The sequence below is a fragment of the Chamaea fasciata genome, unplaced genomic scaffold (genome assembly GCF_029207755.1).
Source record: "Chamaea fasciata isolate MVZ Bird 193981 ecotype frontalis unplaced genomic scaffold, bChaFas1.0.hap1 SCAF_4, whole genome shotgun sequence".
NCBI lineage: Eukaryota > Metazoa > Chordata > Aves > Passeriformes > Sylviidae > Chamaea > Chamaea fasciata.
Window position 1 is genome coordinate 63,472,932 of NW_027094089.1, and position 15,707 is coordinate 63,488,638.

Below are 15,707 nucleotides of genomic sequence, written 5' to 3' on the forward strand. Positions count from 1 at the left end.
CGATTAGTACATATATTAAAAGGCATTTATGCAGACTTCAGCATTAACTGTTACTCAGAAATTTATATAGGCAGCTTCAGAATCAGGAAGAGAGATGGACTAACAGCCATCTCTAAGTGTGCAACATCAAAAAATCTCATTCAATAAATTTATCAATTTCTCTTTCCTCAGTTCATAATTAGCTCCCATTACTAGTTATCTTCTGAATAATTTTTAAAAATCCTACTCATTTTACACAGTTCAGCTCTGAGTATTACTCAATGGAAAAAGCATGGCAGGGTCCTAATTTTCTATTTCTTCCTGGTTTTATGTCTAATAGATATCAAAAACACTTGCTCATACACTAAAATACCCCAACCAATCAACCAAAAAACATCCCCAAATAAAAAACCAAACCAAACCAAACTATCACAAATCTGGGAAAAAATCTTAGTCATGCTTTTTTGGTAGGTTTTCCAGATCAGATCTAACTTTGTAAGCCTGCAAGATGTTTTTCCTCTGATGCTTCTCCATACTTCTGCAGGCCACATTGAGCCATTGTCTGCTGGCCAGTTGCTCCAGTTATGCCCAGTTATGTGCTGTGTTTTGAAATCTTGAACAGCTGTAGCTACATGGAACTAAACAAATAGTCATATGTCAGTTTGGGACATAAAATAGGCTGTAATCCCGACAGCTCTTCCTTAGTTACAATGAGCTGTTCAAGAGTGGGAAGAAAGAAATATGTAAAACACTTAATTTGCTGCTAAAGTCAAAAGGTACACACTAATTAGTTTGGTTTGTAAAGTTCCCCAGCATTTTCATTGCTGTGGTGGTTGTTCATGTCTTCTATACGTACCGAATCACACCCAGTGCAAATAAGACAGCATTTACATGTAGGTTGAACCAAATGATTATAAATGAATTGATGGATGTCTCCTGGGATTGGACATAAAGGTCTTGTAAACTGAAAATTTTATAAACAAACAGCTGTTGGGAAAATACCATTATGCTGTAATAGCTGCTATTAAAATCCATTAGCAATCTTGATGGCCTGTTTGAATTTGATGCATCATTTGCTCTGACAGCCTTTCTTACTAAAGAATTTTGTAAAATATATGTAGATTATGAAAGACAGTAGTAATAGACTAGGAGATTAACACTGAATGCACATTTTACTTCTGTGTGCCAATCAAGCTATGAAGAATGTTGTGTATCCTCGAGTTTAAATGTCAGCAGAGAAACAGGAACACATTCACCTGAACAGCTGCAAAGCTTTCTCCACCACTGTGGGAGAAATACACATCTCTGCAGAGATGAAGTATTTCCAGGTTAGAAACCATGTTTCAGGCAACAAAATAAATCTCCAGTGTTTTCTAAGAGTTTGTGTGCTCTCCTAATTGATGCCAAACTGTCATTCTCCTGCTCACAGAGCCATATACCGCAGCGGATACCAGCTGCCGTAGGGGTAGGTATGGCCTGTAGATCATGCTGCTACTAAAATTAGTCAGACTTCTAATGAGATTTTGAAAAATATGTATGCTAAGAACTGTCTGAGAAGTCTCATCTTTTTAAGAACAGTTCAAGTGTTAGTGATACAGCTAAACGGTCCCTTCAGAACCAGGTATGAGAACACACAGAATGACCTTGTTACGTGTCTGTGTCAGTAGACAGAGGCGCAGATTCGCTTAGCATGTTCACGGATGCTGCAAGGGCACCATCTGCTGGGTGAAAAAGAAAGATTTAATCAGATTTAAACATCTTTTAATCAAGACTTCTTGTCTGCACCCTTTGTTGGTAATGCTCGTACTCAAGAAAACATAATACTTGTTATTGTGCATACTTAGTTTCCTATTTCTTCTTCTGTTTTGTATTTTTCAGTATTTTACTCAATGAGCTCTACATAATAGAGAATTCTCTGTATTACTCTGGTATGTGCCAAATATATGGGTACCTTCTTTTTGTCCTTTTCCTTGTATCTGCCCTCAATTTCTTTATCATATCCTGTCTTCCCTGATACCTGTAAGCAGCTGTTTGCTAAAAGATCTGGCAAAGAATTCTGTGACTTGTACTGTTTCCTCTCATCACTCCCCCTCTTCTTCCTGGGGGAAGGAATGTGTAAGCTGAAGAGTACAGCAGAACTATGGTCAGTTTCTTTTGTTTGAGGGAGGAATAGCAGGGCTTGTGGTTCACTGTAAAGAGAGGTAAGTCAATGCCTTTTATGTTATTTTAGCTCTGGACCATTGTGTCTTGCAGTTTGGATGTTTAAAGTTATGTCTTTCTAAGGATTATGAGACAGGTGTATTCACTTGAAAGAACTGTAAGTCTGTGTTACTGCTGTTTATTCTTAACAGAATTGCAAGAGACTGAAACTAGATTAATGTAGTAGATGCACTGTTTAATGTGCACAATGTTAAAAGAGCCTTTTCTTTACTACTTAGCATCTACTACATGGTTCTGATAATATATTATGCATTCCACTACATACTTCTCTTTAGCACTCAGCAATAGATGGTCTTCCAAAGCACAGTGTAGCACAGGTAAAGCCCTTGTGTCATTCTATACAGATTTTTTAAGTGTTTAGAAAGAAGACTTGCTACTTGGAGCCTGGCTTTCTCATTTACATGTTAATGTTTTTAACGATATTTTCAGAAAATAAATAAGGCTCTGAATTAAAAGACATCAGTTTCACAGAGTTTGAAGTGAGAATTCTAAAAATGAGCCAGCAGGATAGAAAGCCTTGGGTACAGCCTAATTAGTAAGGTTTCTGTTTTACTTCCATGGATTACTTCAGTAAGAAATCCCTGAGTTCAGTAAGATTTGAATACATTTTAAGCACATTTTACGTAAAGTATATTACCAGTTTGATCACCCTGTCTTTATTTCATTTCCTTCAATGTCCAGGCAACAGAAATTCAACATGATAAAAATTTCATTCAAAACCTTAATTTTGAAGCCTCAAATTAGCAACAGGTACCAGTGAAGTCAATGGGAAGCAGTACAAAAGCAAGTAAATAGGCTGCTTGCTTATTTGGATGAATTTTTGCTTTGAAGTTGCTAAGTACCTGTTTCTTAGTGTGTTAGAAAGATGCTTCAGTCGCAATGAATGACTGCAGTCATGAAGCAGAGAGTAAGCACGTGTTTAGACTTGGCTCAAGGTTTAAGCTCATGGCAGAATGCTGTAATGGTGTGAGGAGAGCCAGTTGTACTAGCTGGATTCACTAGTGGACCCAGTGGAATTGCCAGTAAGTTGGTAAAGCCCATTTGAGAATCGTGTTATGCTTCAGGGTCTGTACTGATATAGCTGAAGATTATGGAAACTAATTGACCTGGCTGCTGAACATACTGAAAAAAAAGGTTTTGCATGCCACTTCACCTGTAAACTTAAATATTAAAGCACATTTTTGTTTACTGACCCCAACAGAATCCCTGCATTATTGTTCTTCAGAAAAAAAAAAAGCAAACTTTTTTCCATTTTGGCATACTCCTAGTTACAATTTTTTTAAACATCCAATATTTAACTTAAGTGTCAAGTAAGCCTAGAACAATATGAAAGATATTCCAGTTCTTGGGGGTGGTTGTTTAACTGCATTTACGTGCCAGTATCACCAAAGCAGTCCTGTGTCTCACAGTGGTTAACGCCAGATTGATTTTAGGGTACTGTTTTGCTTTGCATCTCGTTTTCCACTTTTATTTGTCAAGTGAGAAAGCAAAGAACAACTTTCTGAAGGATACCACCTGAAGACAGCAGTTATGCTGGAGAACTTGGTCCTGTAAGCCCAAAACCAGTCTTACAGGAAGCTTGTATTTGGTTCTCAGGAAATAAAACCATTTCAGTGGTAAAGCTGCTCTGTTAGTTACTGTAAAACAGAGACAAGGGTGACTTCAGCCGGGTGTAACCAAGTGTGAGTCCCCTGGCAGGCTTCTGCAAAGAACTTTGTTTTATCCTTTTTTTGCTTGTGCTGGTAATGACTCCTCTCTTCTGAAGGAACTGACTGTTTAACAAATGAGTTGCTAAAGGCATTTTGTTTGCATAACTGTAAGTGCTTATTAGAAGAAGCCATAGGAAACTTAAATGAATTACAAGAAACTGAATTGCTACTCTTATTTGTCTGGGATTTTTTTTTGGTGGAGAAGTTCAGTGTACAGTCCAATTTCTAGTTCCTAGTTCAGTCTCATTGCAGATGAAACTAAAGTCAGTTGCTTTGGTAATACATTGAACTTTATTTGTTCATGTGTTTTGGAGGAAGATGTTCACCTTCCCACAGCAGAGAGATAAACTGAGTGAATAGAAGATTAATTCTCTTTCATCTTCAGTTGTATTCCAGACAGTTGCTCTATATTGACAAGGCACTGTGGGTGGTCAACCAAAGTGCCAGTGATTTAGCATACAGTGCAAAAGTGATTTAATCAAAATAATTGAAAATATATTTCTAAAATACTAACATGCTTAGCAGGGAACTTCTACTTCCTGGAAGGGTCTTTTGCTGAACTTGAGTGCCTAAGCAATACTGTAGATATCATCTGTCTATTGTAACTGGGTGAATTCTAATGTGCAAATTAGTGGCATGTGCCAAGTCCTGTGAAGTCAGTGAGATGATTTCCATTAACTTCTAGTTTGTGGAATTCTGAATTGGCTTATTTGTTCAGGCTTGCAAATTCAACATCTAAAGGTAATAATTGCTGTTTGTATTTTCCCACATGAAGAGAACCTGTTTAGAGTAGGGATTTTCAAAAACATGGATCTGTTGTACTGAAAGAGAACTTTTGTTGTGAATGAAAGGATAAAAGTATAAAAAAGACTGAAGTACAATTAGAGAGCATTGTGCCTCAATGTGAAACTGTATTTTGCATTTAGAGAAATCTGGGGTAATAGGAAGGAGAAGGAGAAGTTGAAAGTGGGAGCAAGAGTGTCTATGATAAATAATAGTGAAAGTAAAAAATTACGTTAGTCAAGAATTTTCAGCCCTGGAAGAAGAAAACTTGTAGGAGAAAATAGTATTTGGGAGTCAGGAGCATGAATGGAAGAAGTAAAATTTTTGAGAAAAATTATTTGCGGTCTAAAGACTGTGAGGAATCAAACAGCTGCCTTAGAAAGACAGAAGATATAGCTAGATGAAAGAGAAAGCTTCACCAAGTACTGAGATTTGGTGAAACAATCCAAAACTGACATATTAACAACTTACAATATATTAGAAGTGGTAGAACCGAATCCTGTACAAATGGCTCTTCTGTTATTATCAGCTGATTATTTTTAATTTTCTATCTGTTATCTTGCAACATCATTTTCTTGTCTATATACATGGAGTGAAATGGCTTTAATAATAAAATAACCATGGTCTATTCCTGAAGTGACATTGAGAGTTGAGTACATAAATTAGCAAAGTAAATCTAACAGAGGAAATAAAAGGTAAAAAGTAAAAGAAAAAACTAAAATTGCCTTGTAACTTTGAATGGCTGTGTTGCTGCGTGAGGAAGGTTTTAAGACTGTCATCCCCAGCAGATTTTGTCATTTTGCCTTTGTTTTTTTAATTGAAAAACTATTAATTTCACATTTAATACCATTCCCATCCAGAAGCAATTATTAATGGGAGATAATGTCATCCCATGAAAATATTTGCACAGTTTCTTCTCCTTTTGAATGTTTTGCCTGAAAGTTTTTAAGTTCCTTCCAAAAGATTTTTGCTGTTTCTACAGTAATAGTGTTAAAAGTGTGGATATTTTGTTATTAAGTGCAAGTCACACTAAATGATTTGTTTAGAATGCCAGAGTGTAGGAGGTACTGCAGGTTTCCTTCTACCTTCTGTACACAAATGAGCTCTCAGGATACAAGTATTAAGGAATTGTGTTACTGTCTGATATGGTGCAATGGAATTCTTCTAGGCCATATTCCACCAACATTTTCTGTCTCTTCTCTTTGGATTGCAACAGGAAGTTTGGCAGCATTTTTTCTCTCTATTACCAAAGAGGGGACAGGCCTGAATGCCATTGCATTAGAAAAGAAGGAAAAAAACCCTAACCTTTCTCCGTCAAAAATAGACCTCAGGACTAATACAGCTGTATTAGTTGCCTGAAGACTGGGGGTTTATTTTTAGCGTGTGTTACAATAATTTTCAAAGATTAGGAAAAGTTTTTTTTCCTGTTATGGAACGTAGGATATGTGTGATATCTGTAATATAGAAGGTATCAATGAATGTATAGTTTTTCAGACTGTCTGCCTGTGGTGGCATCCATTTATAATACTTCCAGCTTCTTACTATTGAATGTGTTTTTAATGGTACATCTAGTCTTGCTGTTTCCGAAGAAAAGGAGTGTTCCTGAAACTAGGAGAGAAAACATTTTCATCCCTCTATAGTGGCAGCAACTGAAAAGATCTAGCACTTCTTGCCAAAGAACAGACAAAACTCCATGTTAAGGGAAAATGGCAATAGTATAGTGTTGTCGATGTTATGACAAAGCAAGTCTCCATTTTCAGTTTGAACTGCAAACATGAGAAGTGCACTAAGAACAGCCTGCCAGCCTGCTTTGGCATTTTGGTTGGTTTCTTTTTTGATTGTATTTTCATAGAGAAGTAACATTTTGATACAACATTTGTTCATGGATTTGCAATGGTTAAATCAATAGTTAATGAGGTTCATTGTATAATTTGAGCTTGTAGTTTGTTTATGCTAGACCAACTTTATCCATACTCCAAACAAATTATCTCTTATAATCACCAGCCTGAAGATAAATCTCTAAATGTTTTTCTGATGATAGTGCTGTGGTTGGCAGGTGTTAGAAGTGCCTCCCAGGGACAAAGATTGAAGATGGGCTTGTTCTCACAAATCCTTCAGGCGAGGTTGTTTAGCTTTCTATCCTGTCATCTGCAGACGAGCCTTGTATGGTGCCCTGCTAATGAAATCTAATAGGCAAAGGTCATATATCTTTATGAAGAAAAATGCAAAGCTAGTGAGTGATGAATGTGCTTCATGGGGTTCAATGGACGATGCGTAGCAATAAAATCCATGTGCTTCAAATGGCTTGGCATATCTCTGTCTTTTGTGCCTTAACTACTTTTTATAACAATTCTTATTACTAGTGATGAGAATAGATAAATACAAAAACAGTTGAATATGCATGTAAAGTTGTCTGTGTAATTAAAGAAATAGGTGGGGGTAATTAGTTTTCAGTGTTCATAGCCTAATAAGTGAGATGGCTCACATAATAGTACACAGCAGTACTGTATTTAAATTTGAAAGCTCTATTGAGTAGCAGCAGAAGCACACTTGCTGTTGTGAAGATACGAAGATTTAGGTAGAGTCTAACATCAGTTATAAATAAAAAAATGCCTTTGTCAAATCTGAAAACGTAATATTAAAGATGTAGGGCAGTACAAACAAAAAATGCTGGTATAAAATTGCAGATAGAACTACCAAAAAACGCAAGTCAGTGCCTTTAAGAAATTGCTAATCTCAAGTTAGAATGAATCAAATAAACCAGATACTGTTGAATCACTGCTGTTTTTAAAGAAGTTACCAGTTCATTTGCTATAGTTACACTGCTGAGCTAACAGACAGTTCAATAAATCAGCTCAGGCTTGATGGATTTTACAAACCATTGTGTGAAAGAGGAAAGAAATCTCTTAGTATTCCCTCTTTGACAAAAGGATATGCAAAGAGCCTGAATGGATGAATGGTTGATTAATTTTGCCAGAAATTTTCTTGACAGCCAGAAATGTGTTTTTGCATTATCATGTTTGCATGGGGATTATTTTGTAAGGTATGAATTATTATGTATAACCTTACACCTGAGACTTATCTGGCTAAAAGAGACAGCTCCTGGTCAGTATATGTATGGTTGTGATGTTTCTTATGTTTTCATTCATCACTCTGTCAATTCAGCCTTTTGCTTGTTACCACTTGCTAATCAGTCAACAGTGAAATCAAATATTGTATGTGACTAAATGAACCTTGTAACTGAAGTAATAGGTTGTGTCTTTTTCAGTATTTTTTAATTGATTTACAAGCTATGGAAAAATCAGATAGAAGTTCTTAAACCAGAATCAGAAAACAGAATAATATAAAGGAAAATAAAAATGTGTATTGTAGGCTATGACCACATGGCTTATTGATTAATAAAAAGCAATGCTTCTTTTTCTCCTATAAATTTTTGAGGTAAATAATTGTTAGATTATATAAACTATGCCATGTATGAAGACATTTATTTTAATTTAGTACACATTTCGTGCATATTTTCTATAGGGGATCCTTGCTTATAAATATGGTGCATAAGCAGTTGCCTTTACTTTTAGGCTTTGTATACCTGTGGTTTCGAAATAAAAGACTATCCTTTCCATGTATTTTTGTCCAAGAAAGCATGTTCCTATTTGCTTCAACCTTTAAAATTATCTGGAGGGAGTACATTTCAATATACTACATTTCTCTATACTTCTCTCCTTGGGGCAAAAGTCATACTGCTGTGATTGCAAGTTTTCTATTTGGTCCCTTTACTTATTTTACAGAGGCAGAGTTTTAAAGACACATATGAAAAAGGAGGTGTCATTTAAGCCTTTAAACTTGAAAATTACAGCTGTCTATTTTAATGTATTTTGTTTTTTTAGCCACTCCAAAGTATTTGCCCTTCAACTACCAGAAATACTCAAAATTGGCAGCTTTATCAGTGACAGTTTTCCTATTACAGAAGACATCCACTAACAATGAGACAAATTACAAGCACTTAGAATTTCTTCCCTTAGAGATGGAAATAAATGAGTATTTTCACTTCTATACCAGACTACATGATGTACTTTGGTGTTCTCTGATTCCTGTACTGCTGCAAAACATTTTTTTTTCTTCTAGATATTGAGGTCACAGCAATCTAATATTATTATTAGATACACAGGAGTGTACCTATGTTTGTTAATGTCTTCAGGCTATGTACTCAATGTTTATGTTGTGCAGCAGTGTCAGTGCCCTAACAGGACTTCATCTCCAGCCCTTCTGATCTGCTACGTTTTTTGAGTACATGTGCACAAACCCCACTGACACCGGGGAACATTTCTGACTGTTGTATTTCAGAGAGTTAGTTGTACACCTCAGCACTCATGGGGAGCCGTATTGCTTATGGGTAAGGATTTGTGTTCCATACCTCGGTGACTGTGATAGACACTAGAAGCAGGTGTTACAACTCTAGGAAGAATATTTTAAGCCAAATGGACCATGATGATATTCTTATGTTATATGTATATGATAATGTCTTTTAGGATACCATGAGGATGCTGTACCCCAGTTGCTAAATTCAGAGCTGCCTCAGCTAGTTCTGAATGGGGAATAATGAAACTGCAGTTTGGCAGTGTAGCTGAGTAAGATTTTTGTACCTCAAGTTTTATGAATGAATTGAGATTTCATAGTCTTGCCCAGAAATCATGTGCTAAATACACAAAAAAACATGTAAATCTTTATAAGTTCTACTTAATCGCAGGTTAAAATGGGCAAGCCTGAATTTGAATATACAGAACTTGTGCCTGTATCAAATGTGAGTAAAACCTGTTTAGCTGCAAATCTGAATTCATAAAGAATGGACATTGCTAAGACACTATGATGAAATGCACCAATGCTGTAGAAAAGGCACTCTTTCCATTATGAACTTGTGTCCACATGCTTTCATTGAACAAAGCATGCTAAATTTTTTAAGTTAAAGAGGAATTCTTTTTTCTTCGCTTTTTTTTTTTTTTTTAGTTACTCTGCATTTAATGAAAATAATAGACTGTACAAACCACAGCCTTCATCAGTACCAAGGGGTGTGAGTGCTAAACAGGCACTCGTTGCATTATTCGATATGAGCATTCCACAATGCTATAGTATTTCCAGTTCAAATTCTTCCCAACGTAAGTTTGGAATGCCTAAAGTTAAATGTGTGACTGGGGTTGTCATAGAGCAAGATAACAAATCTTAAAGATGCTCATTCTCCTACTCTTTAGTTGAGGACCTAATACCTTTTTTGTCTTTGGAAACTGTACACATAAAGAAAGCAGAATTTGCTGCTATTTTTGTTCTTTCCAGAAGACTGATAAATATCAGTGCAGAAGAGCTGCTGTTTGGTACATGAAAATGCACAATGGAAAAATGCAGTCTTTCCTTACAGAAAAGTGATTTTTAATCGAGCATCTTTACCAGTGGTGTTGATTAAAAGAAAAAAAAAAGGGGGTGAAATAACAACTACTCATCTGTGTTTCTGGAGTCTTGTAAACATCACACTGTTTATACTGTTCTTTAAATTTTTAGTGACCTGAAAACTTTTTGTAAAAAACTAAGTATTTTTCTGCACTCTTTTTTGCCTTTTTAATTTTTTTTTTTTTTTTAAATAAAGGAGGGGGCTTCTCATAATTAGCTGGATTTACAACAAATGGCACACAGACTGTTAGCTCTGCATGTGTGCTGTATCATTGGTGCTTACCCTATTATATTGCAATTTAAGTATGTCATAAAGTTTTATCAGTGATCACATAGAAATAAACTGGAATGCAGAAGTACTAACCATGAAATATTAAGAGAATGCAGTATGTAGCAGTATGTATGACTTCTGTATTGTGATAATTGCATCAGTTGTGAAAATTGTAATGGGATATGATATCCTTCATTTATATTTTATGACGGTTGGGTATTTTTAGCAAATGAGTTGTCAGCAGAAAGGCTTCATTAGACCCATCAGGGTATCTGCCCATGAATAACGAATCCCAAACTGTACTGACAGTTTCCTTGAGCCAAAATGATGGAGCACCTCTGACAAAAGCCATATTGTGCTCCCCATGTGAGAAGTGTGAAGAACAAAAGAGACGGTTTGTTCTTAATTTGGTCAGGTTAATATTGACACAGTTAGTTTAGAAGAGTCAGAAGTGTGTGTAATGTATACTTGCAGTGGTAACTTGGGTAATTTGGTGTTGATTTCATGAATCGCTGTTGCAAGTGATGGAGAAGTTACAGATTCTCTTCAGATATTTCTTGGATATTTTGCCTCTTTTCAAGGATCATCCATGTTTATAGTTAGATTATCTGTTCAACTTAAAAAGAGGTTATTGAGAATCAAGAAAGAAAATAGAGTTTCAGAGAAAAATTTCCCAGTAGTATACAACTTATATAAAATGGTATTTCTCAACAAAAATACACAATAACTAAACAGGTCATGTTCAAAAATCCTTCAAAACTCTTTGGATTTCTTTGATTTTCTCATCCTGCTTACCTAACTGGTGCAAAAAATATTTGTAAATTTCAGAATGTTCATCATGTTGCTGTGTTACAGCAGAAGCTATTTAAATGCATTAGATAAAAGCCCAATTTTATTACACATTATGGCACTAAATAACTAGGTATATTGCTGTTAACTATGCAAAATATATGTACTACTAGATTTTAATTATTTAAAGTACATATAGTACTAACATTTTTTTTGTTTATAAGTAACTTAGAGGGCATTATAACAATTAATAATGTTTCCATATGCTGTTTACCTGCTGCATACTATGTAAATATTAGTTAATAATTTAGCAAGCACATGCTAATAAAAAGAGCATATAAAAATGACCAGTTAACTGATCTTTGTCATTGTCTAGCTATGTCAGTATATTTCCTAGTATACTTGTTCATCAACAGCATATTTTAAATGCTTGTAATCAATTTGGGATGTACCAGCTTAACTGTTGAAATTATTTGCATTTTTTTAATTTCTGAAGGACATTTTTTATTTTCTGTAAGCATTTATAATACATCCAACGTTCTGCTTGTTAATTTAGGTTAGCAAATTCGTGGGAGAGTCCGTTTATCTATCATGTCTTTCAATATATGGTCTTTGGTAGTTTTTAAGACTTGTTTTCCACTGTCATTATTTACTTGAATGTTTGAATGCTTGGGAAGGGGGTATCTGAATTTTGTTGCTGGCACTAGTTTAAAATAAAAAACTTTAGAGGTATTTAGATGAGGTATCAGGGGTTTTCAGATGGTTTTGAATCTGCTATAATTCAGATTTTATTTGAATAGATTTTAATTGTTCCAGCTGCCATTAGGAATGGGATAATTGAGGTGACTTTTTCATGCTCAAGGACATTTTGGAACTGTTTCTAATCTACACAGTACTTGTGTCTTCAGAAGATTTTATTGGTTTGGACATTCAGAGCATATTCAGAATCATTCCTTACCGTGACCATCTATGCAGATTTCACATCTGAGTGTCCACCAATAAACAGGCAGCTGACTGTTCGTGCATTAATCTGTGTGAATTGCACATAAACCTCATTTTAGGTGCTATGCAAACATCAAAGGGGAACTTCATCTCTAGTCACAGAAAGGAATCTACTTCCAAAGCATTTGACAAACAGATTTTTTTGTTTTAAGTTTAACTTAGAGGAGGAAGATGCATTTCATGGACACATTTGAATAGATTAATAAATAGTGTTTATGTATTTGTAACCAAAACAGTAATTTATTAGGTAGGAGATAGATGCAGGGGAATCTGCGCATGAACAGTTATGCTGTGTTCATGAGGAACTACTGTTTATTCAAGGCCAGTGTAGCTTGGCAGCATCAAAAGAAGTCTTGGCTAGAGGATGACAAAAAATTATTTTAATACAAACAACAGAAACATAAAGGAGAAAATAAAATTTCTTTGTTTACCAGTAGTTATCAGAAGTGAGGGCCGAAGAAATACATGTATACTTTGTACATTATGTTCCCAGTTGAGAAAGATGGATGTATGGTTTATGTTTCAAGTTTCTACATAACTGGGCTAGTCCTAACATTAATGAGAATAGGAAACATAAAAGTTTACCTCCTGTGTAGTTGGTGAGGGGTTTGTGTGAAAGCAGGCAAATTTTTTGATACAAGGAATATAAAAATACTTTGTCTCAGTCCTTACTTGGTGTGTGTGTGTGTTTGTGTTGGCATGTATGTGTATTTTTTTGAAGATTTGCACAATTCCAAGAGCAGGAACGAGGAAATCTATAGGAACAGTCTGTGGTAATCATGTGTCACAATAAGGTAACATCATCATGGGCATGTATAAAGGGCTGCAGAATTAAGTTAGCCTGTGGATTTTGCATCTCAATACTATTATTTTAACATCTATTTTTTAAATGAAATATTGGCATGACAAATTTCATAAAGTATTTTTCTTTTTCTAGTAAAAAACATGATTTATGCAAAAAGTAGCAATAGACCAGTATCACAGAATTACAGAATTGTTTGGGTTGGAAAGGACCTCTGGAGATCGTCCAGTCCAACCTGTCTGCCAGGGCAGGGTCACTGAGAGCAGGTGACACACAAATGTGTCTAAGTGGGTTTTGAATGTCTCCGGAGAGGGTGGCTCCACAAGTTCCCCAGGCAGCTGTTCCAGAGCTCTGCCATCCTCAGTGTAAAGAATTCCTGTCTCAAGTTATGGTGGAACTTCTTGTGCTTTAGTTTATGGTCACGGCTCCTCATCTCTTCTTTGGGCACCACTGAAAAGAGTCTGGCACCATGCTCCTGACACCCAGCTTTGAGATATTTGTATGTATTGATGAGATCAATACATACAGACTCCCAGTCTTCGCTTCTCCAGACCAAACAGGCCAGCTCCTGCAGTCTCTCCTCATAAGAGAGAAGCTCCAGACCCCTGACCATCCTTGTGGCTCTCCACAGGACCCTCTCCAGCAGCTCCTTGTCTCTCTTGTGCTGAGGAGCCCAGAACTGGGCACAGCACTCCAGCTGTGGCCTCACTAGGGCTGAGTAGAGGGGAAGGGTCACCTCCCTCGGCCTGCTGGCCACAGTCTTCCCAATGCACCCCAAGGATTCCATTGGCCCTCCTGGCCACAGGGGCACTCATGGCTCATGGATAACTTGTGATCCACCAGGAGTCCCAGGCCCTTTTCCACAGAGCTGTTCTGTAGGAGGTCAGCCCCAGCCTGTGCTGGCACATGGGGCTGTTCCTCCCCAGGTGCAGGACCCGGCACTTGCCCTTGTTGAGTGCCCAACCCTCCAGCTGATCAAGGTCCCAGGGAATGGCAGCAGAGCCTTCAGGTGGATCAGCCATTGCCCCCAGTTTAGTGTCAGCAGCAAACTTGCTGAGGGTGCATTTGATCCCTTCCTCCAGGTCACTGATAAACAAGATTAGTCCTATGATCCCTTGGGAATACCACTGACTGCAGGCCTCCTGCTGGACTCCGCTATCATGACTCTCTGAGCTCTGCCATTCAGTCAGTTCTTGACCCGCCTCACTATCCATTCCTCTAACCCACATTTCCTGAGCTTACCTGTGAGGATGTTAGGGGAGACAGTGTCAAAACCCTTGCTGAAGCTCAGGTAGTCAACATCCACTGCTCTCCCCTTGTCGACGTATCCTGCCATCCCATCATTGAAGTCTGTCAGATTGGTCCAACCTGATTTGCTTTTGATGAATCCATCCTGACTACTCCTGTGTTCCTGATGACCTTCTTGTCTTCTGTATAGTTTTTGATGAACTCCAGAATGATCTGTTCCATGACCTGAGGTGAGGCTAGCTGGCTGGTAGTTTCCCAGGTCTCCTTGGTGTTTTTAAAGACAGGAGTGACTGGCCTTCCTTGAATCATCAGGCACTTCTCCTGTTCTCCATGATTTTTCAAAGATGATGGAGAGCAGCAGAGCAACATCTGCCAGCTCTCTCAGCACCTGTGGGTGGATCCAATCAGATCCCATGGATTTATGGTGTTAAGTCTGCCTAGCTGATCTCTAACACAACCCTCAACAGCCAAGGGGAAGCCTTCCTTTCTCCAGCCTTTCTCCTTTACCTCTGAGGTCTGGGACTCATGAGGGCCAGTCTCAGCAGCAAAGACAAGCAAAGAAGGCATTCAGTAATTTTACTTTCTCTGTGTCTTCCATCACCAGAACACCCATCTGATTCAGCAGTGGCCCTGCATTTTTCCCTAACCTTTCTTTTGCTGCTGCTAAAATTGTAGAAGCCCTTTTTGTTGTCCTTGATATCCCTTGCCAAACTCAGTTCCAAGTGGGCCTTGGCCTTCCTCACTGTATCCCTGCGACTTGATGCTCCTAGAGACCTTCTGTGTGGCCTATCCCTTATTCTGCATCACATATATTTCTTTCTTGAGTTTGAGTTTTACTAGGAGTTTCATGCTCATCCGTGCAAGTCTCCTACCCTCTTTGCCCAGTTTCTTTATCATGGGGATACACTAGCCTAGAGCTTGGCATGCTTTTAAGCAATGTTGCAAAAGCATGTAGCAGGAACTAGTAAGAATTACATTTTACCCGCAGATTCAAGAAGGCAAAACCTGCTTTTGGTATTTTAGTGTTCCTCATTACTGTGCTATGGGACCAGTTCTTGATTTTTATTAGGCACATAGTTGTTTTGACAAGTGAAATGGAATTTGCTTGCCTTTTAGACCTGCTGATGCTTTTTAACATTTGCTGCTATTTTTATAACATATATGGATGAAAAAAACCAGAAAAGTTGCTGACATTTCTTTTAATTTCTCAATGTTTTTCAGGACTGTATCTTACACAGGAGTCTCATTGGTGATCTGAAAGCATTCATAGATAAATATGAGTTCGATGTACTTGTCATTTTGGCCAGCTGCTTGTCAGATGAGAAGCAAACAAAACAACAAATAGCAGTATACTCAGAAAACATAGAGCTAGGCAATCAAGTAAGTACCTGGAAAAAGAATTAGATGTTTTTCCTGGGAAAAAAAAAAAAGTTGGGTTTTTTTTAGGTAGTCTATATCAAGATGATTA

General features: G+C 37.2%; 1 protein-coding gene across 5 annotated transcripts in view; it reads left to right on the top strand.

Annotated features, from left to right (window-relative positions):
• PRUNE2 (prune homolog 2 with BCH domain) overlaps positions 1–15,707 on the top strand; it is a 132,407-nt gene that overhangs the window by 59,486 nt on the left and 57,214 nt on the right. For all 5 annotated transcript variants that reach the window (XM_066181794.1, XM_066181793.1, XM_066181795.1 and 2 more), the window contains one exon: positions 15,461–15,619. In XM_066181794.1, the coding sequence (XP_066037891.1) occupies positions 15,461–15,619 (159 nt within the window). The remainder of the gene's footprint in view (positions 1–15,460; positions 15,620–15,707) is intronic.